Source organism: Anomaloglossus baeobatrachus, chromosome 2, assembly GCF_048569485.1.
Source record: "Anomaloglossus baeobatrachus isolate aAnoBae1 chromosome 2, aAnoBae1.hap1, whole genome shotgun sequence".
NCBI classification, from domain to species: domain Eukaryota; kingdom Metazoa; phylum Chordata; class Amphibia; order Anura; family Aromobatidae; genus Anomaloglossus; species Anomaloglossus baeobatrachus.
The window spans coordinates 42365389-42388145 of NC_134354.1; the positions used below are offsets into that span (position 1 = coordinate 42365389).

At 49.4% G+C, this 22757-nt stretch overlaps 1 protein-coding gene across 7 annotated transcripts in view; it reads right to left on the reverse strand.

Annotated features, from left to right (window-relative positions):
- The window catches only part of SON (SON DNA and RNA binding protein), a 202383-nt gene that overhangs the window by 85043 nt on the left and 94583 nt on the right, over nucleotides 1-22757 (reverse strand). For 6 of the 7 annotated variants that reach the window (XR_012750403.1, XR_012750402.1, XR_012750401.1 and 3 more), the window contains one exon: nucleotides 6915-7097. Coding sequence is in view for 3 of the 7 variants with exons in the window: in XM_075335008.1 (XP_075191123.1) it covers nucleotides 6915-7097 (183 nt within the window). In the remaining 4 variants the exon portion in view is untranslated. Of the gene's footprint in view, nucleotides 1-3657; nucleotides 6373-6914; nucleotides 7098-22757 lie in introns of those variants that run through there. The other variant, XM_075335009.1, reaches the window with a different exon arrangement.

The window sequence follows — 22757 nt, forward strand, 5'->3', positions numbered from 1 at the left end:
GAACCCCAGAGTATATACAGAGGTCCACAACCAGAGACCGGCTGTGGCTTACCAGACCGCTGGAGCGGTGTTGTGTGCCCTCCAGATCCCGAAGCCCGGACCCCCAAGCACAGCACCTCAGCGGGGATGCAGAGTGCAGACCAGCGCCGAGTGAACTCTGTCTGAGAAAATGGCCGCCGAAGAGAGGGGGCGGGACTTGGCTTGGAGAGCGGGATCTGGAGGGCCATAGAGACCTACAGGGGAGGAGACACGCACAGCAGTGGGGAGTGTCCCTCCCCTGTGCAGAACGGCCGCCGGGAGGAGCCAAGCCTGTCCCTCTGCATGAGTGACATGCCGGGGCCTAAATTTGAGCGGCGAGGCCGACGCGCAAGCACCATCGGCTCGGTTCTCGGGCGACAGCTAGAGAACCCGCCGGAAATGCCAATAAATACAGTAAGCACACTCTCCCCAAACAATAAAGCACAGGGACCCCCAATATATAAACGTCTCAGGTACTTAGCTGCTGAGACGCAGGGCCAGGTCCCTGGGGATGAGTGCTCCGGTCCAGCAGGGTCCTGAAGGGCTGCGGATGGAGACCGGTCTCCTGCCAGGCATGGAGACCGTGCTGGCTCCCACTTCAAGCCAGAGCCCAGGAGGGATGGTGAAGGAGCACGGCATGTAAGGCTCCAGCCTCGGAAATCAACCTTACAACACCGTCGACACAGTGGGGTGAGAAGGGACATGCCGGGGGTCCAGACGTGGACCCGCACTTCTTCAATCTCAATCCAAAAAGGAAAAAATGAGAATGCATGTGTGGATGTATGCCTCCTGAACACAAAGCGATAAACTGGATGGGTCTGCTCACCAGGGGGTGTATAAGCTCAGAGGGAGGAGCTACACTTTTAAGTGTAGTACTTTGTGTGTCCTCCGGAGGCAGAAGCTAAACACCCATGGTCTGGGTCTCCCAAAGGAACGATAAAGAAAAACTGGATGCAACGCAAAGCCATCAGGCACAATCCGGTAACAATGCAAATCTATGGGGATAAACCGGATGCGGTACCGGATCTGTTTTACCCGTTTTTTTCCGGATTGTGCCTGATAGAAAAAACCTGATGTGTGAAAGTAGCCTAAGTGAATTAGAAACCGGTCCTCCATGGATACAAACGAGAGCAGATCGTAACCAGCAGGTGGCTTCGATATTGTAGTCATGTAATGCTTCTTATTTTACTGCTTCATACAAGCGGCTATCATCTGTACCAGGTACTAAAAATCATGCGTTCTGTTAAAGGGAACCTGTCATCTGATTCACGGCATCTTGGCTGAACGATTGCAGACAGGTATATTCTTGTTTAAAAATGTGTGTTGTTTCAGAGGAAATATACTGTATTTTACGTATTATAAAGACACACTTTTAAGGGGTGTGTTGTATAATCTTAATGTAGCTTACCGGGGAGTGGTGGAGAATGGTGACAGGTGGCAGGGATGATGCTACGGGCTGCTGGGGCTCTGCGGCAGGCGGTGAGGCAGGGACCATCCTGACGACGTCTGTGGTGCGGCCTTCAAATAATGGTGCTCTCGGCTCAACATTTCGGCTCAGTGGTTAGCATTGCAGTCTTGCAGCGCTGGGGTCCTGGGTTCAAATTCCACCAAGGACACCATTTGCAAGGAGTTTGTATGTTCTCCCTATGTTTACGTGGGTTTCCTCCGGGTACTCCGGTTTTCTCCCACACTCCATCCAAACACATGCTCGTAGGGAACCTAGATTGTGAGCCCCAATGCGGACAGTGTTGCCATTGTATGTAAAGTGCTGTGGAATTAACAGCGCTATGTAAATTAATAAATATTATCTGCGCATGTGCCGACTCTAGCCCATTGATGTCCCAGCGGCAGACTTAAAGGGAACCTGAAACCAGATTTTTCCCTATTAAACTAAAAGAATCCCCTTCTGCAGCTCCTGGGCTGCATTCTATGAAGGTGCACCTTGGCCCTGACTCCCCTTCCAGACCTTGACTGTTAGGTATGCTAATTACCTGTGTTGGCCAGATGGGCAGGCTCATTTTCTGCACCTTTCCCCCCTCCTGCCGCTGATCGCCGACCTCCTGTCTTGATTGATGGGATGACGCCCTCAGTCATCCCTCTCGTCGAATTTTCAAGTCTCGCGCCTGTGCAGTTAGATCGGCTCGCACAGGCGCAGTTCGCTCTGCCATATCGCGGCCAGAGCAGAAAACATAGCTGCCGGTGAGCTAAATGCGCAGGCGCGAGATTATTGGCGGGTACAAGCATGACGCTGCTGAGGTCGGCGCTCTGCATGACCTCACCAGTGCCATGCTCATACACGCCCATAATCTCGCGCCTGCGCATATAGGTCACCGGCACGGGCGCAGCTGTTTTCTGCTCTGCCCACGATATGGCAGAGCGAACTGCGCCTGCGCGAGCCGACCTAACTGCAGATGCGAGATTTGAAAATGGTGCACCTTTAGAGAATGCAGCCCAGGAGCTGCAGAAGGTGATTATTTTAGTTTAATAGGGAAAAATCTGGTGACAGGTTCCCTTTAAGTAAAATGGCGCCTGAAGGTAGTGCTCGTGCAGATAAAATCTTGGCTTGTCATTGAGCCGACAACTCAATCTGCACACGTGCCGACTTCGGGCGCCATATCTTTGAAGCCCAGCACCGCTGACAGTTCCTGGATGTTTTCTCTGCCTCACAGAGCTGCCGAGCATCTGGGAAACCCACCGCACTGCCCTGCTCCACAACCGCCCGAGCCTCCTGTGACTCCCTGCTCCCCCACTGCTGCAGCACCGCCCTGCTACACGACTGCTCATGCCTCCTGTGATCACCGCTGCTGCCCTCCCCCAGTAAGGGACAAACTGATTAGAAGACAGCCCCTTGTTTTTTTTTCTCTAAATTTGGGGTGCGTCTTATAATCCAGTGCATCTTCTAAAACAAAAAATACGATAGTTATAAGAACATAAGCCAAGACCAGTCCAGCCAGCTCCTCCTAGCACTCCACTAGGTGATTGACAGGTCCCTCCTATGTATGTTCACAGGGAAAGACCTGTCAATCACCTTCAGCAGCACTGGGTGGAGATCCAGCCAGGGGCAGCACCAGACTGGTCTGGTCTCCGGCTATGGTCCCTAACCTGTTTTTCTTTTAATTAGGTTTTCCTTGACACATTTCAGAGAAAAATATACCTGGCAGCCATGAAGCAGAGGAATGGGTCCTTTTAATGTAGATTCTACCTCCCCGTAGATTACAGTTTATTTCATTTTACAGGGACTCATTTCATCAGTTATCATTCAGTCAAGTAAAACCTTAATTTACAATCATCACTTACTGTTATCGCTTGAAAATAAGTCTGCGGTTTGATTTTGAAAGATCTTTGGGGTTTGTCGAAAGGATATTCCCAGAAAGACCACTAATTTGTCACCTGACGTCAGAAAGTATTGTCATATTATCGGTTTGTGTGTTGGAATTACGATCGTCCATTAAACGATCATTCAACCAGCCACGTACTTTCAGGGATTGTCCAGTGAAAACAACGTTTTCACTCTTCTGCATTTCGCGTCCTCTATTATCCGGCAAGATTGGTGCAGTGGCGTGAGGAGCACAATAAAGACTAAGCAACACCCGCGCCTCGCGTGATGAATAAGAACATTTACGACAAACATTTTGGACCATCTGTTTATTCGTTTTTCAAAATTACATTTCCAGGAAAGAAAAAAAAAAATTAAACATTTACAAGAACTTATTTGGTATCTGATGCAAATTCGGAATAGTCCATCTGACAGCAGGTTCTGGTTTTGGCTTACATTGACTTCAATATAAAAATGAGACGGGGACACTTAAGAAAAGTGGTTTACCTGGAAAAAACAAAAACAAAAAGGTGCTTTAAATTTGCACGGCTGCTCAGGTTCTGCCGCCTTTCCTTGGTGCCCAGTTTCATAAGTGACAATTTGACCTCCTTTGTGGATACAAAACCTAGCTGTACCCATTGAATAATTGGGAACGCTTAAATATAAAGCGATTTTCACCAATTTACTTAAATAATTACAGACAAAAAAAAAAAAGAGCCAAATTGGAGGTGAGGAAACGTGGCGCTATATCGAATAGTCAAGACCATTCTTGAGACATCGGACAAAGTCAACGTAAGCTGCAAAAGAGTCATATGTCGGCTCCTTTTTAAGTTATCAAAAAAAAAAACAACCCAGACAAAATGATAATGGGGAAGTCATCGGACGCTACGCAAACCTGTCACGGCAATTCGTGCTTTTGAGAAGGTTGTATGTAGACAAGACAAAAAAAAAAGGGGGGGGGGGGGTGAGTCAAGAGTGAATTCACACAAGTCTTCACAAACCAAGAATATCAGAAGAAAAGAAAACATTCTTGCGTAAAACGTAAAGCACACGACTACTCTGCCCATTATTCGACTATTTTCATACATTTTAAACATACCAATATGTATATACAGCGGTTTTCTGACTTTAGTGAAAGTCCATTTACAATAGAAACATATTTACAAGCAGTTTTGAGACTGCTCTGCTACCAGAAGCGTCCATAGTGCAAGGCACTGCATGTCTCTGGCAGTGGAGGGATCACATGTCGACCATGTTCTAAAACCAGACAGTTTTTGTGTTGTGTTTGTTTTTTTCTTTTTGCACCGGTAAATTTACAAACTAAAATAGGAATAGTGTGATCTCACCGGAAAAGTCATACTTAAAGCAAACAAAAAAAAAAAATTCCATTTTGAAAAGACAAAAACTTAACATTGACAAAACTGTACGGTTTTGCGCTTGAAGATACATAATGCAGCTAAACACCCGCACGAGATCTTCCTAGGTAGGATTGAATTTGCTACCCTTAAAAATAAGTTTTACATAAAAGGGAGTAAAATGCATTCTACTTTGGAAAGATTGCAACTGAATATCAATGGTACTAGGTTGAGTAACCTTTATACCCTTGAAAAATGAAGCTGTAACGGATGTAACCTCTGGAATCAGTTAAGGTATATTTGATACTTATTCAGGGGCAGAAAAAATATTAAATTGATGTGTGGCCTATTTAAGTGGGGGGTGGGGCCCCCAGCCAAGTGGGGGGTGGGGCTCCCAGCCAAGTGGGGGGGTGGGGCCCCCAGTCAAGTGGGGGGTGGGGCCCCCGGCCACGTGGGGGGGTGGGGCCCCCAGCCAAGTGGGGGGTGGGGCCCCCAGCCAAGTGGGGGGTGGGGCCCCCAGCCAAGTGGGGGGTGGGGCCCCCAGCCAAGTGGGGGGTGGGGCCCCCAGCCAAGCACAAATGAAATCTTTCGAATGGCTGTTAGAATACAGAATGAGTAAAACTGCGTGCTTATTCCTAAGCTGATGACATGGTGTAAATGTCGTCCACTTTGGTAAAATGTTTTCCGTTGATTGTATTGAAGGCTTCAATACTAAGGTGGTGCCATAATGAGGCAATCCACAATGCAGATAGAAGCGACCACGTGGATTTATATGGTGTAGTTGTCAATATTAATTTGCAAAGGTTTCATGACGTTGTGAAATGTAGAATTTTTGGGGGACGGGATGTGATCTGATGATCTGGAAGTTGCTATTTTGACCACTACGACACCACTAAGACGCTAAAGCTTACTGTACGAAATACATCAGCCAGTGCGGCCAGTGCAATACACTAGGAAACCTCTTATTCTTCTATTCAACCAGTTATAAAGGTGGATCTAATAATTGATTAGTGTAATACGTATTTAATTTAAGAAAAAGATATCTTATTTTTTAAGTCTATTATGGGGGCGTAAAAGAGCTAAAAAGGTGTTAACTTCAAAAAATCATTTTTACAAAAGGCCTCAAACAAGATCCATGCAAAGTACCTCCAATTTCGGCTACGTACAGTATACGAAAACAAGCGCTGTGCCATAAGCTGTAGCCATATATAGAGGTCAAACGCCAACTTTTTTTTTTGTTTTATTAAAAGTTTAATTTACAAAAAAAAAAAAAGTGAATTATTACAAGTCTACTAAACGTAATTTAACTTGTTACGGACTTTGTTTCATGGTTTAGGATGCTTCACACCATGACAATATTATGTGGACATATATGTCGAGAGCATTCACAACTTTGCACAGAAAACAAAAAGAAAAATATATATGTATATACGTCCATAGTTTTCATGAAGTTTACATAGTTTCTGCGGGGCTGGTTGTCTTTGCATTTTCCTGTAGCTGTTAGGAATCGGTCCTTTAGTGTTCTTTAATGACCAGTTTGCAACCAATCAGAACTCAGGATCTGGAAGCATTAGGTCCATGTGAGGCCATTAAAGAAGGGAGGGTCTCAGCCCATCAGTACGTTGGTTTGGCAACAGGTATCTAAGTGTGGTTTTTATCCACTTTCCTCAAACAATTCTAGAACTGGAAAACAAGAAAATGCCATATTGCAATATGTATTGATGTAAAGGTATGAAAAACAGAAATCACCTAAGAGAGAAGACACTTGAGCATTATTATATAAGCACTCGAGCGATAAAGTGGGCTGGAATCCGCATTGCACACGCTAGTTCTTTAAGATTTAGCATTATTGGCATTGGATGGATCACGTTTTCGGCTACCAGATATATTGCATACAAAGAGAAAGTGAAAGTAAGCTACTAGTAAAATTTGGCCCGTTTCGATGATGGGTTGCAGTGACACCAAAAACAGGCTGCATCCAACGGAGGGACACAATTGAAGTTTTTGCTTTATTTTACCCATCGATCTGGCCAAAAACTCGAGATTGCCTAAATAGTCCCACGCAAACTAATCCGATTCTGTCCAAATTCTTTAAACAAATCAGGTAAACCTTAGTAGAGGACAGAAAAAGAAAAAGCAGACCACTATCATGTATGAAGGTGTCCTGACTTGGAGGATGTATGGAAAAAGCGCTTACACCCGATGTATACACCGCAATGTCTTACCTGAGAGGGAACGGTGTTCGTGAAGACATCATCCTTGCTTTCTTCTGCTGAATTTTTATCAACTGGAACCCATTCTCCGTATACTTTATCGGACTCTTTTTTCCGGTGCTGAGACCCAGAGGACACTGGGAATTCCTTAGTCAAAGTTACCTGCGTTTTGGGAGCTGGTTTTAAGCTGGGATTCTAGATAGAAAACAACCACAAATCAGTAATTCAGTATGTAAATTAAAGAGTAAACTGTAAAATGAACATGGCTAAGATATCCCCTGAAAAAGCACCAAAAGCCCTGCCTCTAATCCTCAAAATTCAAGTGCATGTAATTCCATGGAGAGAAAATGCGGCTGCACCAAAACAAAGGCGCTGCACAAAATATATAAAACTAATTACTTCTTATCTTCCGAGGCATCATCTGTATGCATTCAGACACATGCATGTACTTTTCTGTATTTCTTTACAGTTTTGGAAAACCCCTTTAAGTAATCCTGTCTTGCAACTAATAAATCTCAGTGCATGTTACGTTGCTGACAAAACCCATTCTTCTCAAAAAAAAAGGTGCTGCACAGAGCTGTACAAGATAAATAAAACTACCATCTTTTTCGGCTTATAAGACGCACACCAAAGTCAGAGGAAAGAAAAAAAAAAAAAAGGTAAAAGAAAAAAAAAGAAAAAAAAAAAAAAAGAAAAAAGGAGTTTACCAGGAGTGGGCGGCAGCGGTGGTGGAGCGAGGTCACAGGAGGCAGAGGGGGTGGTGGAGAAGGGAGTTTGCTGCGGGTGCAGTGAGGCAGGCAACTTATAGAAACTGACAACCATGAGGGTATCAAAGAAATGGCGCCTGGATTCAGCGCGTGCACACAGATGGAGTTGTTCTCGGCTCAAGATCTCAACTGCGCACACGCCACCTCCTTAAAGGGAACCTGTCACCACTTTTTTGGACTATAAGCTGCGGCCACCACCACCGGGCTCTTATATACAGCATGTTAGAATGCTGTATATAAGAGCCCAGGCCGCTGTGACAACATAAAAACACTTTATAATACTTACCTAACGGTCGCTCTGCAGTGGAATATGGCCTAATGGGCGTCTTCGTTGTCCGGTGCCGGCGCCCCCCTTTCAGCCATCTTCGTCCTCTTTCTGAAGCCTGTGTGCAAGACGTGGCTACATCATAGACATTCGCCGGTCCTGAGCAGGCGCACTACAATACTTTGATCTGCCCTGCTCAGGACTGGAATACTGGCGAGTGTGGATGATGTAGGACACGTCATGCACTGCGGCTAGAGAAGGAGAACAAAGATGGCCGAAAGAGGCAGCTCCGGCACCGGACTACGAAGACGCCCATTAGGCCCTATTCCACCGCAGAGCGACCGTTCGGTAAGTATTATAAAGTGTTTTTTATGTTGTCGCAGCGGCCTGGGTTCTTATATACAGCATGTTAGAATGCTCTATATAAGAGCCCAGTGGTGGTGGCTGCAGCTTATAGTCAAAAAAAGTGGTGACACGTTCCCTTAAAGTCCGCTGCTGGGAGATCTTGAGCCAAGAGCTCCATCTGTGAACGCACCGACCCTGGGCGCCATTATCTGAAGTGCGCACCAACAACTGTTTCAGGCCGGCGGCTCCCAGCACAGCGCCACCGGCCAGCAGCCACAGCACTGCTCCTGCGACACCTCTCCACCACACCTGGTAAGCAACATTCAGATTATAAGACACACCCCTCATTTTCCTCCCAAATTTTTGGGAGGAAAAGTGAGTCTTATAATCACAAAAATACGGTAATTACTTCTGATCATGCACTCAGTCACAGGCAGGTACTTTTTAGTATTTCTCAGTCTTGGAAAAACCCCTTTAAATAATCCTGCTTTGTAACTAAATGGATAATGTATAAGACAGAATAAGATTCATTTGCTTCCGGGACTCTCTTCGTGCTTAGAATTCAAAACTTTTAGATTCTCACAAGATAAAAAACTGGTGACCATTTTACTTTCAGACTATATTGCACTTATGAAGTACAATATAGACCATAGAGATCAGTCATCAGATGGATAGAGTTAAAGGGAATCTGTCCAAAGGTTTTTGCTACCTCATCTGAGAGCAGTATGATGTTGGCATAAAGACCTTGAAGCCAACGATGTATCACTTAGATTACTGGCTGCAGTGGTTCTGACAGAATCAGAGTTTTTAGATTAATCATACGGCAGAGCTGTGAGCTGCCCACACCAGGCTCTCTTAATACAATGTCAATAGACCATGAGCTGCTAATCCCAGTAGTGGGTGTGCCGGACTAGCTGACTTATTCCAGCAATGATAATCTCCTGAAGCTAAAATAAAGATTACATTTAAACAACACAATACTGCATAATAAGAGACATCATTGAAACCTGTAAGTTACCCCATGCTGCATGCAGTCTTCAGATTACAAACCAAAAACCTGCTGACAGATTCCCTTTAAGCCAGGAGGGTTAAAGAGGTTGACCACTTCTCGGACAACCTTTTTTCCCATCACTACGTTTTCCCCCTATACTCCTCTTCGGTGCCATTGCAGCAGTGTCAGCACCTCCTCTCCCAGGGACCTAACAATGTCACAGGATCACTTTGGCCAATAAGAGATGGCTTCTCTCCCCTCCTTTTGGAGGAATCAAGATGTCCGGAGGAAGTGAGATAGCAGCCAAACATCTCACTTCCTAAAGATGTCAGTTACATCCGAAGGAGGGGTGAGTGAGGTTGGTGGTGATTGGCCGCAGGGATAGTGTGACAATGTCGCACGAGCCCCAGGAGAGCCAGTGCCAACACTGCTGGAATGGTGGCGGTGGACGAGAGTAAGGCTCTGTTTACACTAGAAAAAGGATTTTTCTCAAGACATTTTTTGAGTCTGAAAGATTAGCGCACTTGCGGTCAAAAAACGCACCAATAACGCACCGAAAAACGCATGGGTTTTTGCAGCGTTTTTGATGCGTTTTTTTCCGCAGGTTGGTTCCTGTGGTTTTTTTACCATTATCTATGGCAAAAAATGCAGGTACCTGCAAAAAAGAAGTGACACGCTCATTCTTTTTCTCAAGAAATTCGGCAGAAAGAATGTTCTTGAGAAAAAAAACGCAGTGTGCACGCAGCTATTTTTTCTTTCCATAGGTTTTGCTGGGGAATGTCTGCAGAAAGGTTACAACCATTTTCTCAAGAAATTTCTGCAGCAAAAAAAAACATGGGTAAAAACGCAGTTTGTGAGCAAGGCCCATAGGTGTTTTTCGAGTGAGCAACACCTTTAAAAATTGAAGCCTACATATTGTGTTATGTTAGTGCACAAGTAGGCAAAAAAAAAAAAAAAGAAGGGAATTTTGTTACTTACCGTAAATTCCTTTTCTTCTAGCTCTTATTGGGAGACCCAGACGATTGGGTGTATAGCACTGCCTCCGGAGGCCACACAAAGCAATTACACTAAAAAGTGTAAGGCCCCTCCCCTTCTGGCTATACACCCCCAGTGGGATCACTGGCTCACCAGTTTTAGTGCAAAAGCAAGAAGGAGGAAAGCCAATAACTGGTTTAAACAAATTCACTCCGAGTAACATCGGAGAACTGAAAACCGTTCAACATGAACAACATGTGTACCCGCAAACAAACCAACAATCCCGAAGGACAACAGGGCGGGTGCTGGGTCTCCCAATAAGAGCTAGAAGAAAAGGAATTTACGGTAAGTAACAAAATTCCCTTCTTCTTCAGCGCTCTATTGGGAGACCCAGACGATTGGGACGTCCAAAAGCTGTCTCTGGGTGGGTAAAGAAATACCTCATGTTAGAGCTGCAAGACAGCCCTCCCCTACGGGGAGGCAACTGCCGCCTGCAGGACTCTTCTACCTAGGCTGGCGTCCGCCGAAGCATAGGCATGCACCTGATAATGTTTGGTGAAAGTGTGCAGACTCGACCAGGTAGCTGCCTGGCACACCTGTTGAGCCGTAGCCTGGTGTCGCAATGCCCAGGACGCACCCACGGCTCTGGTAGAATGGGCCTTCAGCCCTGATGGAACCTGAAGCCCCGCAGAACGGTAGGCTTCAAGAATTGGTTCTTTGATCCATCGAGCCAGGGTGGCCTTAGAAGCCTGCGACCCTTTGCGCTGACCAGCGACAAGGACAAAGAGTGCATCCGAACGGCGCAGGGGCGCTGTGCGGGAAGAAGGGAATTTTGTTACTTACCGTAAATTCCTTTTCTTCTAGCTCTTATTGGGAGACCCAGACGATTGGGGTATAGCTACTGCCCTCTGGAGGCCACACAAAGCACTACATTAAAAGTGCAAGGCCCCTCCCCCTCTGGCTATACCCCCCCCCGTGGTATCACGGGTTCTCCAGTTTTAGTGCCAAAGCAAGAAGGAGGAAGCCAATAACTGGTTTAAACAAATTAACTCCGAATAACATCGGAGAACTGAAAAACCGTTCAACATGAACAACATGTGTACCCGCAAACAACAAAAAAACATCCCGAAGGACAACAGGGCGGGTGCTGGGTCTCCCAATAAGAGCTAGAAGAAAAGGAATTTACGGTAAGTAACAAAATTCCCTTCTTCTTCAGCGCTCTATTGGGAGACCCAGACGATTGGGACGTCCAAAAGCTGTCCCTGGGTGGGTAAAGAAATACCTCATGTTAGAGCTGCAAAACAGCCCTCCCCTACGGGGGTGTCACTGCCGCCTGCAGGACTCTTCTACCTAAGCTGGCATCCGCCGAAGCATAGGTATGCACCTGATAATGTTTGGTGAAAGTGTGCAGACTGGACCAGGTAGCTGCCTGGCACACCTGTTGAGCCGAAGCCTGGTGACGTAATGCCCAGGACGCACCCACGGCTCTGGTTGAGTGGGCTTTTAGCCCTGAAGGAACCGGAAGCCCCGCAGAACGGTAGGCCTCTAGAATTGGTTCTTTGATCCATCGAGCCAGGGTGGCTTTAGAAGCCTGCAACCCCTTGCGCGGACCAGCGACAAGGACAAAAAGTGCATCGGCACGGCGCATGGGCGCCGTGCGGGAAATGTAGATTCTGAGTGCTCTCACCAGATCTAGCAAACGTAAGTCCTTTTCATACCGGTGAACCGGATGAGGACAAAAAGAAGGCAAGGATATATCCTGATTAAGATGAAAAGAGGATACGACCTTAGGGAGAAACTCCGGAATAGGGCGCAGCACTACCTTGTCCTGGTGGAACACCAGGAAGGGAGCCTTGGATGACAGAGCTGCCAGCTCAGACACTCGCCGAAGCGATGTGATCGCAACAAGAAACGCCACTTTCTGTGACAGCCGAGAAAAGGAAACTTCCTTCAGAGGCTCGAAGGGCGGCTTCTGGAGAGCAACTAGTACCCTGTTCAGATCCCATGGATCTAACGGCCGCTTGTACGGGGGCACAATATGACAGACCCCCTGCAGGAACGTGCGCACCTTAGAAAGACGTGCTAGACGCTTCTGAAAAAACACGGATAGTGCCGAAACTTGCCCTTTAAGGGAGCTGAGCGACAAGCCCTTTTCTAACCCCGATTGCAGGAAGGAAAGAAACTTGGGCAATGCAAATGGCCAGGGAGACACTCCCTGAGCAGAGCACCAGGATAAGAAAATCTTCCACGTTCTGTGGTAGATCTTAGCCGAATTCGACTTTCTAGCTTGTCTCATTGTGGCAACGACTCCTTGAGATAATCCTGCAGATGCTAGGATCCAGGACTCAATGGCCACACAGTCAGGTTCAGGGCCGCAGAATTCTGATGGAAAAACGGCCCTTGGGACAGTAAGTCCCAGTCTGGAGCGACGAGTATGATGCGGCTGCACTCGGATCTGATCTTGCGTAGCACTCTGGGCAAGAGCGCCAGAGGCGGAAACACGTATGGGTGAAACTGCGACCAATCTTGAACCAAGGCGTCTGCCGCCAGAGCTCTTTGATCGCGCGACCTCGCCATGAATGCCGGGACCTTGTTGTTGTGCCGGGATGCCATTAGGTCGACGTCCGGCACTCCCCAGCGGCGACAGATTTCCTGAAACACGTCCGGGTGAAGGGACCATTCCCCTGCGTCCATGCCCTGGCGACTGAGGAAGTCTGCTTCCCAGTTTTCTACGCCTGGGATGTGAACCGCGGATATGGTGGATGCTCTGTCCTCCACCCACATTAGAATGCGCCGGACTTCTTGGAAGGCTTGCCGACTGCGCGTCCCTCCTTGGTGGTTGATGTATGCCACCGCTGTGGAGTTGTCCGATTGGATTCGGATCTGCTTTCCTTCCAGCCACTGTTGGAAGGCCAGTAGAGCAAGATACACTGCTCTGATCTCCAGAACATTGATCTGAAGGGTGGACTCCTGCGGAGTCCACGTCCCCTGAGCCCTGTGGTGGAGAAATACTGCTCCCCACCCTGACAGACTCGCATCTGTCGTGACTACTGCCCAGGATGGGGGCAGGAAGGATCTTCCCTGAGACAATGAGGTGGGAAGGAGCCACCATTGTAGGGAGTCCTTGGCCGTCTGGGAAAGCGAGACTTTCCTGTCCAGGGACGTTGACTTCCCGTCCCATTGGCGGAGAATGTCCCATTGAAGTGGGCGCAGATGAAACTGCGCAAAGGGAACTGCTTCCATGGCTGCCACCATCTTCCCTAGGAAATGCATGAGGCGCCGCAAGGGATGCAACTGGCCCTGCAGAAGAGATTGCACCCCTGTCTGTAGTGACCGCTGCTTGTTCAGCGGAAGCTTCACTATCGCTGCTAGAGTATGAAACTCCATGCCAAGATACGTTAGTGATTGAGTCGGTGATAGGATCGACTTTGGAAAGTTGATGATCCATCCGAAAGACTGTAGGGTCTCCAGCGTAGCATTCAGGCTGCGCTGACATGCCTCTTGAGAGGGAGCTTTGACCAATAAATCGTCTAGGTAAGGGATCACCGAGTGTCCCTGAGAGTGCAAGACTGCTACCACCGCCGCCATGACCTTGGTGAAGACCCGTGGGGCTGTCGCCAGACCAAATGGCAGAGCTACGAACTGAAAATGGTCGTCTCCTATCACAAAACGTAGAAAACGTTGATGTTCTGTAGCAATTGGCACGTGGAGATAAGCATCTTTGATGTCTATTGAGGCAAGGAAGTCTCCTCTGGACATTGAGGCAATGACAGAACGCAGGGTTTCCATCCGGAACTTCCTGGCGTGCACATGTTTGTTGAGCCGTTTTAGGTCCAGAACAGGACGGAACGAGCCGTCCTTTTTTGGAACCACAAAGAGATTGGAGTAAAACCCTTGCCCTTGTTCCTGAGGAGGGACTGGGATCACCACTCCTTCCGCTCTTAGGGAGTCCACCGCCTGCAGCAGAGCATCTGCTCGGTCTGGATGTGGGGAGGTTCTGAAGAACCGAGCTGGAGGACGAGAATTGAACTCGATTCTGTACCCGCGAGACAAAATGTCCGTCACCCACCGGTCTTTGACCTGTGACATCTAAATGCCGGAAAAGCGGGAGAGCCTGCCCCCGACCGGCGATGCGGAGGGAGGGGGCTGGAAGTCATGAGGTAGCCGCTTTGGAAGTGGTACCTCCATTTGCTTTCTTGGGGCGCGTGTGAGCCCGCCACGAATCTGAGTTTCTTTGCGTCCTCTGAGTCCCTTTGGACGAGGTAAACGGTGTCTTGCCCGAACCTCGAAAGGACTGAAACCTCTGCTGCCACTTTTTCTGCTGAGGTTTGGTTGTTCTGGGTTGTGGTAAAGAGGAGTCTTTACCCTTAGACTGCTTAATGATATCAGCCAATGGCTCGCCAAACAGTCTATCTCTAGATAAAGGCAAACTGGTTAAACATTTTTTGGAACCAGCATCTGCTTTCCAGTCCTTTAACCACAAGGCTCTGCGCAAAACTACCGAATTGGCGGACGCCATTGAGGTGCGACTGGTAGATTCTAGGACCGCATTGATAGCGTAAGACGCAAACGCCGACATCTGCGTGGTAAGGTGCGCCACTTGCGGCACTGCTGGATGTATGATAGCATCCACTTTTGCTAAGCCAGCTGAAATAGCCTGGAGTGCCCATACGGCTGCGAATGCCGGAGCAAACGACGCGCCGATAGCTTCATAGACAGATTTTAACCAAAGGTCCATCTGTCTGTCATTGGCATCTTTAAGTGAAGCGCCATCCTCCACTGCAACTATGGACCTAGCTGCGAGTTTGGAAATCGGGGGGTCTACCTTTGGACACTGTGTCCAGCGCTTGACCACCTCAGGGGGGAAAGGGAAACGCGTATCTTTAGATCGTTTAGAGAAACGCCTTTCTCGGTGAGCGTCGTGCTTCTGGATTGATTCTCTGAAGTCAGCGTGATCCAACAAAGCACTCAATTTACGCTTGGGATAAAGGAAACGAAACTTCTCCTGCTCCGCAGCCGCCTCTTCTGCTGAAGGGGCTGGGGGAGAAATATCCAACAGCCTATTGATGGCTGAGATAAGGTCGTTTACCATGGCATCCCCATCAGGGGTATCCAGGAATGGATTCCTGATCACTCTCATCAGACACATCACAGGGAGACTGATTGCGCTGAGACCCTGAGCAGTGTGATGACGTCGAGGGTCTTTCCCAGCGAACTCGCTTAGGGTGGCTGGGGCTATCATCTGAGTCATAATCCTCGGCCTGTGAAGCCGGGGACCCCCCTGTGGGCTGGATTAATTCCAAGTGAGGGGGACCTGAGGACAGAGGCCTCGCCGTGCCCAAAGACTGAGCCCCATGCATAGATTGCAAGGTTTCAAGGATTTTTGCCATAGACACAGACATATTATCAGCAAAAACTGCAAAGTCTGTCCCTGTCACCGGGGCAGAACTTACAAGCGACTCAGCCTGGGTCACTACCTCTCCTGACTCCGGCTGGCGAAGCAGCACCGGGTCGGAGCATTGCACACAATGGGGGTCATCGGAGCCTGCTGGTAGATTAGCCCCACATGCAGCACACGCAGTATACACAGCCCTAGCCTTGGCAGCCTTGCGTTTTGAGGATGGCATGTTGTTGCTTCCACAGAGGGATCTGGGAGATGCAGCCAGAAGCGACCTCACAGTGCAAGAAATACAATATCTCTATATCCTACACAGTACACCGATACACCGTGAGGCACTAGAGGGACCAGCACAGAAAAATCGCTTACCGCCCGCTTAAAAAGCGGGTGTGTGGTCGCCAGATAGCCCCTAGTCCAGGTCTCCCAGAGCCTTGCGTCCTTCCTCCAGCCAGACTGCATGTAATGGCTGCCGGCGTCCTGAGAGAGAAGGGGGGCGGGCCCTGGGCGTTCCTGGCTAAGAGCGGGAAGCCTGCTTCCCTCTGTGCCTAGTGTGAGGGCTGGAGCATGTAAATCAGGCTCCAGCCCTCGTCGCTGCTAGCGAACAGCGTCTCTCCCCTACCCTGAATGACAGGGTGGGGGCGGGAACGAATCGGAGCTGCCGGCGTCCTAGGCCCAAAAAGCCGGGGACTCAATTTATAACCGCCGCCGCCGTAAAAGCGCGGACGGCGGATCCCCGGCGCACCACAAGTCACAGCAGCGCCGCCCGGTCCAGAGGGGGTCGGCGCTGCGTTCCCATACACAAAAAATCCCCCAGTAATCTGTAGGGACACTAACTCCAACGTTGCGGTCCCCGGCGCACTACAACACCCAGCCAGCCCGGAGTGTGTCTGTGCCTGCCGGGGACACAGAGTACCTGTATGATGCAGGGCCTGTCCCTGATCGTACTCCTGCTCCGTCTCCATCAGGTTCTAATGGGTCTGTGGATGGAGCCCGGCGTCAGAGCTGAGAGGCCGGCAGGATCCCACTTCCACAGAGCCCTACCAGGGGATGTGGAAGGAAAACAGCATGTCAGGCTCCAGCCCTGTACCAGCAATAGGTACCTCAACCTTACAACACCATCCAGGGGTGAGAAGGGAGCATGCTGGGGACACTATATGTGTCCTCTTTTCTTCCATCCGAAATAGTCAGCAGCTACTGCTGACTAAAATCTGTGGAGCTATGCATGGAATGTCTGACCTCCTTCGCACACAAAGCTAAAACTGGAGAACCCGTGATACCACGGGGGGGGGGGGTATAGCCAGAGGGGGAGGGGCCTTGCACTTTTAATGTAGTGCTTTGTGTGGCCTCCAGAGGGCAGTAGCTATACCCCAATCGTCTGGGTCTCCCAATAGAGCGCTGAAGAAATGTAGATTCTGAGTGCTCTCACCAGATCTAACAAATGTAAATCCTTCTCATACCGATGAACTGCATGAGGACAAAACGAAGGCAAAAAAATATCCTGATTAAGATGAAAAGAGGATACCACCTTCGGGAGAAACTCCTGAATGGGGCGCAGCACTACCTTGTCCTGGTGGAAGACCAGGAAGGGAGCCTTGGATGACAGCGCTGCTAGCTCAGACACTCTCCGAAGAGATGTGATCGCTACCAGAAAAGCCACTTTCTGTGAAAGTCTAGAAAGTGAAACCTCCTTCAGAGGCTCGAAGGGCGGCTTCTGGAGGGCAACTAGTACCCTGTTCAGATCCCATGGATCTAACGGCCGCTTGTACGGGGGAACGATATGGCAAACCCCCTGTAGGAACGTGCGCACCTTAGAAAGTCGTGCTAGACGTTTCTGAAAAAAGACGGATAGCGCCGAGACCTGTCCTATAAGGGAGCCGAGCGACAAACTCTTTTCTAACCCCGATTGCAGGAAAGAAAGAAGGGTAGGTAATGCAAATGGCCAGGGAGACACTCCCTGAGCAGAGCACCAGGATAAGAATGTCCTCCACGTTCTGTGGTAGATCTTAGCAGACGTGGGCTTTCTAGCCTGTCTCATGGTGGCAACGACCCCTTGGGATAAGCCTGAAGACGCTAGGATCCAGGACTCAATGGCCACGCAGTCAGGTTGAGGGCCGCAGAATTCCGATGGAAAAACGGCCCTTGGGACAGTAAGTCTGGTCGGTCTGGAAGTGCCCACGGTTGGCCGACCGTGAGATGCCACAGATCCGGATACCACGCCCTCCTCGGCCAGTCTGGAGCGACGAGTATGACGCGGCTGCAGTCGGATCTGATCTTGCGTAGCACTCTGGGCAAGAGTGCCAGAGGTGGAAACACATAAGGGAGCCGGAACTGCGACCAATCTTGCACTAGGGCGTCTGCTGCTAGAGCTCTTTGATCGCGAGACCGTGCCATGAATGTTGGGACCTTGTTGTTGTGCCGGGACGCCATTAGGTCGACGTCCGGCCTTCCCCATCGGCGACAGATTTCCTGAAACACGTCCGGGTGAAGGGACCATTCCCCTGCGTCCATGCCCTGGCGACTGAGGAAGTCTGCTTCCCAGTTTTCTACGCCGGGGATGTGAACTGCGGATATGGTGGAGGCCGTAGCTTCCACCCACATCATAATGCGCCGGACCTCCTGGAAGGCTTGCCGACTGCGAGTCCCTCCTTGGTGATTGATGTATGCCACCGCTGTGGAGTTGTCCGATTGAATTCGGATCTGCTTCCCTTCCAGCCACTGCTGGAAGGCCAGTAGGGCAAGATACACTGCCCTGATCTCCAGAACATTGATCTGAAGGGTGGACTCCTGCTGAGTCCACGTACCCTGAGCCCTGTGGTGGAGAAAAACTGCTCCCCACCCTGACAGACTCGCGTCTGTCGTGACCACCGCCCAGGACGGTGGTAGGAAGGATCTTCCCTGTGATAATGAGGTGGACAGGAGCCACCACTGCAGAGAGTCCTTGGCCGTCTGGGAAAGGGAGACTTTCCTGTCCAGGGATGTCGACTTCCCGTCCCATTGGCGGAGAATGTCCCATTGAAGTGGACGCAGATGAAACTGCGCAAACGGAACCGCCTCTATTGCCGCCACCATCTTCCCGAGGAAGTGCATGAGGCGTCTTAAGGAGTGCGACTGACTTTGAAGGAGAGCCTGCACCCCTGTCTGTAGTGACCGCTGCTTGCTCAGCGGAAGCTTCACTATCGCTGAGAGAGTATGAAACTCCATGCCAAGATACGTTAGTGATTGGGTCGGTGACAGATTTGACTTTGGGAAGTTGATGATCCACCCGAACGCCTGGAGAGTCTCCAGTGCAAAATTCAGGCTGAGTTGGCATGCCTCCTGAGAGGGTGCCTTGACCAGTAGATCGTCCAAGTAAGGGATCACAGAGTGTCCGTGAGAGTGCAAGACTGCTACCACTGCTGCCATGATCTTGGTGAACACCCGGGGGGCTGTCGCCAGACCAAATGGCAGAGCCACGAACTGAAGATGTTCGTCTCCTATCACGAAGCGTAGAAAGCGTTGGTGCTCTGTAGCAATCGGCACGTGGAGATAAGCATCTTTGATGTCTATTGATGCTAGGAAATCTCCTTGGGACATTGAGGCAATGACTGAGCGGAGGGATTCCATCCGGAACCGCCTGGCGTTCACATGCTTGTTGAGCAGTTTTAGGTCCAGAACCGGACGGAAGGTGCCACTTTTTCTGTTGAGGTTTACTTGCTCTGGGCTGTGGCAAGGAAGAGTCCTTGCCCTTGGACTGTTTTATGATTTCAGCCAATGGCTCACCAAACAGTCTGTCTCTAGATAATGGCAAGCTGGTTAAACATTTTTTGGAACCAGCATCTGCTTTCCAGTCCTTTAACCATAAGGCTCTGCGCAAAACCACAGAATTGGCGGCCGCCATAGAGGTACGGCTCGTAGATTCTAGGACAGCATTGATAGCATAGGTCGCAAACGCAGACATTTGCGAAGTTAGGGACGCCACCTGCGGTACTGCTGGATGCATGATAGCATCCACCTGTGCCAGACCAGCTGAAATAGCTTGGAGTGCCCACACGGCCGCGAATGCTGGAGCAAACGACGCGCCGATAGCTTCATAGACAGATTTCAACCAAAGGTCCATCTGTCTGTCGTTGGCATCTTTAAGTGAAGCGCCATCCTCTACTGCGACTATGGATCTAGCCGCAAGCTTGGAAATTGGTGGATCCACCTTTGGGCACTGGGTCCAGCGTTTGGCTACTTCAGAGGGAAAAGGATAACGGGTATCCTTAGAACGTTTAGAGAAACGCTTGTCTGGATGAGCGTCGTGCTTCTGGATTGATTCTCTGAAGTCAGAGTGGTCCAAAAAAGCACTTAATTTACGCTTGGGATACAGGAAATGGAACTTCTCCTGCTGTGCAGCTGCCTCCTCTGCAGAAGGGGCTGGGGGAGAAATATCCAACAGTCTATTAATGGCCGATATAAGGTCATTAACCATGGCGTCACCATCAGTGGCATCCAGATTGAGAGGGGCCTCAGGATTAGAATCCTGATCCTCGTCCTCAGTCTCATCACAGAGAGATTCTTCTCGCTGAGACCCTGAGCAGTGTGATGACGTGGAGGGTCTTTCCCAGCGAGCTCGCTTAGGCTGCCTGGGACTGTCATCTGAGTCAGAGACTTCAGCTTGTGATGCCTGAGACCCCCTTGAAGTACGGATTAGTTCCAACTGAGGGGGACCAGAGAGCATAGCCACAGCAGTGTCCATGGTCTGAGGAACTGGCGTGGCCTGCAAGGTCTCCAGGATTTTTGTCATGGCCTCAGACATCTTATCAGCAAACACTGCAAAGTCTGTCCCCGTCACCGGGGCAGGGTTCACAGGCGTCGCTGCCTGGGCTACCACCACAATAGGCTCTGGCTGACGAAGTGCCACTGGGACTGAACATTGCACACAATGTGAATCATTGGAGCCTGCCGGTAGATCAGCCCCACATGCAGTACAAACAGTGCACACAGCCCGTGCCTTGGCAGCCTTGCGTTTTGCGGATGACATGTTGCTGCCTCCTCAGAGCAGTACAGGGTGTCCAGCCAAGAAGCGACCTACAGTGCAACTATATATATATATATATGGTACCAAGAAAAAAGTACACTAATATGTCACTGAGGCACTAGAGGGGCCAGCACTACTGTGCAGCTTACCGCCCGCTTAGGAGCGGTGTGTGGTCGCCAGAAATCCCTCTAGTCTGGGTCTCCCAGAGCCTGCTGCCTCTCCCCAGCCAGATCGCATGTGTAATGGCTGCCGGCGTCCTTGTGGAGAGGGGGGGGCGGGCCCTGGGCGTACACCGACGAAGAGCGGGAAGTCTGCTTCCCCTTGTGCCTAGTGAGAGGGCTGGAGCATGTAAATAAAGCTCCAGCCCTCGGCGCTGTGATTGAGCAGCGTCTCTCCCCTACCCTGATTGACAGGGTGGGGGCGGGAACGAAGAGGCGCTAGGCCGCAGAAGCCGGGGGCTAAAGTTAGAAGCGCCGCCGCCGTAAAAGCGCGGTCGGCGCAAAGCCCCCGGCGCACCATAAGTCGCAGCTGCGCCGCCGCTCCAGGAGCGGTCGGCGCAGTAGTTCCCAATACACAACGTCACCCAGCAAAGCTGCAGTGACCTAACCCCCAGCGTACATCGCCACTGTCCCCGGCGCACTACAACGCTCAGCAGGCCCTGAGAGTGTCCGTGCCTGCCGGGGACACAGAGTACCTGAAAGTTGCAGGGCCTTGTCCCTGAACGGCACTCCCGCTCCCAATCCAGCAGGTTCTATGGGTCTGTGGATGGAGCCCGGCCCCAGGGCTTGGGGGCCGGCAAGATCCCACTTCCACAGAGCCCTAAGGGGATGTGGAAGGAAAACAGCATGTGGGCTCCAGCCTCCGTACTAGCAATAGGTACCTCAACCTTACAAGCACCAACCGCGGGTGAGAAGGGAGCATGCTGGGGGCCCTATATGGGCCCTCTTTTCTTCCATCCGATAGAGCCAGCAGCTACTGCTGACTACAAACAGTGGAGCTATGCGTGGATGTCTGACCTCCTTCGCACAAAGCAGAAAAACTGGTGAGCCAGTGATCCCACTGGGGGTGTATAGCCAGAAGGGGAGGGGCCTTACACTTTTTAGTGTAATTGCTTTGTGTGGCCTCCGGAGGCAGTGCTATACACCCAATCGTCTGGGTCTCCCAATAGAGCGCCGAAGAAAACAACATTAAGTGGTTATTAGAGAAGAAGGTTCTTAATTTTGAAAGTTTTTAGTTTTACAAGATATCTGGATATTATTCTACATTATAAAACTCAAACTCTACCAAAAAACAGAGAAAACTGTTAAGGTCATTAAAAAAATAAAAGGACACAAAAACATTTAAAAAAGTAGAATCTTTATAGAACAAGAAGTCTGATTATTTTAAGACCTGCTGGAAAGTAACAAAAACTGGAAACAATGCAGCAGAATTACCAATACTGGTTAATTCTTAAGACACTGCAAGCCTAAGACTGGGTGGTCTTAAAATGTGCCAGACCTATAGTAATTAAAAAATTCAGGAATCCAGCACAGCATCTTCATAAAAAAGCAAATTTAATTGATCCATTAAAATCCAATAAAAAACCGACAAGACGCGTTTCGGGGACACCCTTGTTCACAATCCGTGAACAAGGGTGTCCCTGAAACGCGTGTTGCCCGTTTTATTGGATTTTAACGGATCAATAAAATTTGCTTTTTTTATGAAGATGCCGTGCCGGATTCCGGATTTTTTGTGCTAACCTCTTGGCTGGAGATTTTCCGTGCACCATCTAAAAAGGACTTCCAAGTGCACACAGTGAGCTGGATTTAGGAGGATTCCTCCACCTGCTTGTGTGTGTTAAGCTGTAATAATTCAAGTATAAATGAAAAGAGGAAAAGGAGTACTAAAGGGCCAACCATAATATCAATAAATATCAAAACCATTGCCTTGTGGTATCAAAATGAACACATTTATTGCACATTAATTCGGACAAATGGTAAAATTACATATAGTAGAAAAAAGACATGATAGCAGGAAAAATAGTCCCAGAAAAACATTCCCAAATAGGAGGACACCTGCCCAGTTAGCAAATATAACACAATGGGTAAGCAGCACCCTGAGATTAACGTAGGAGGA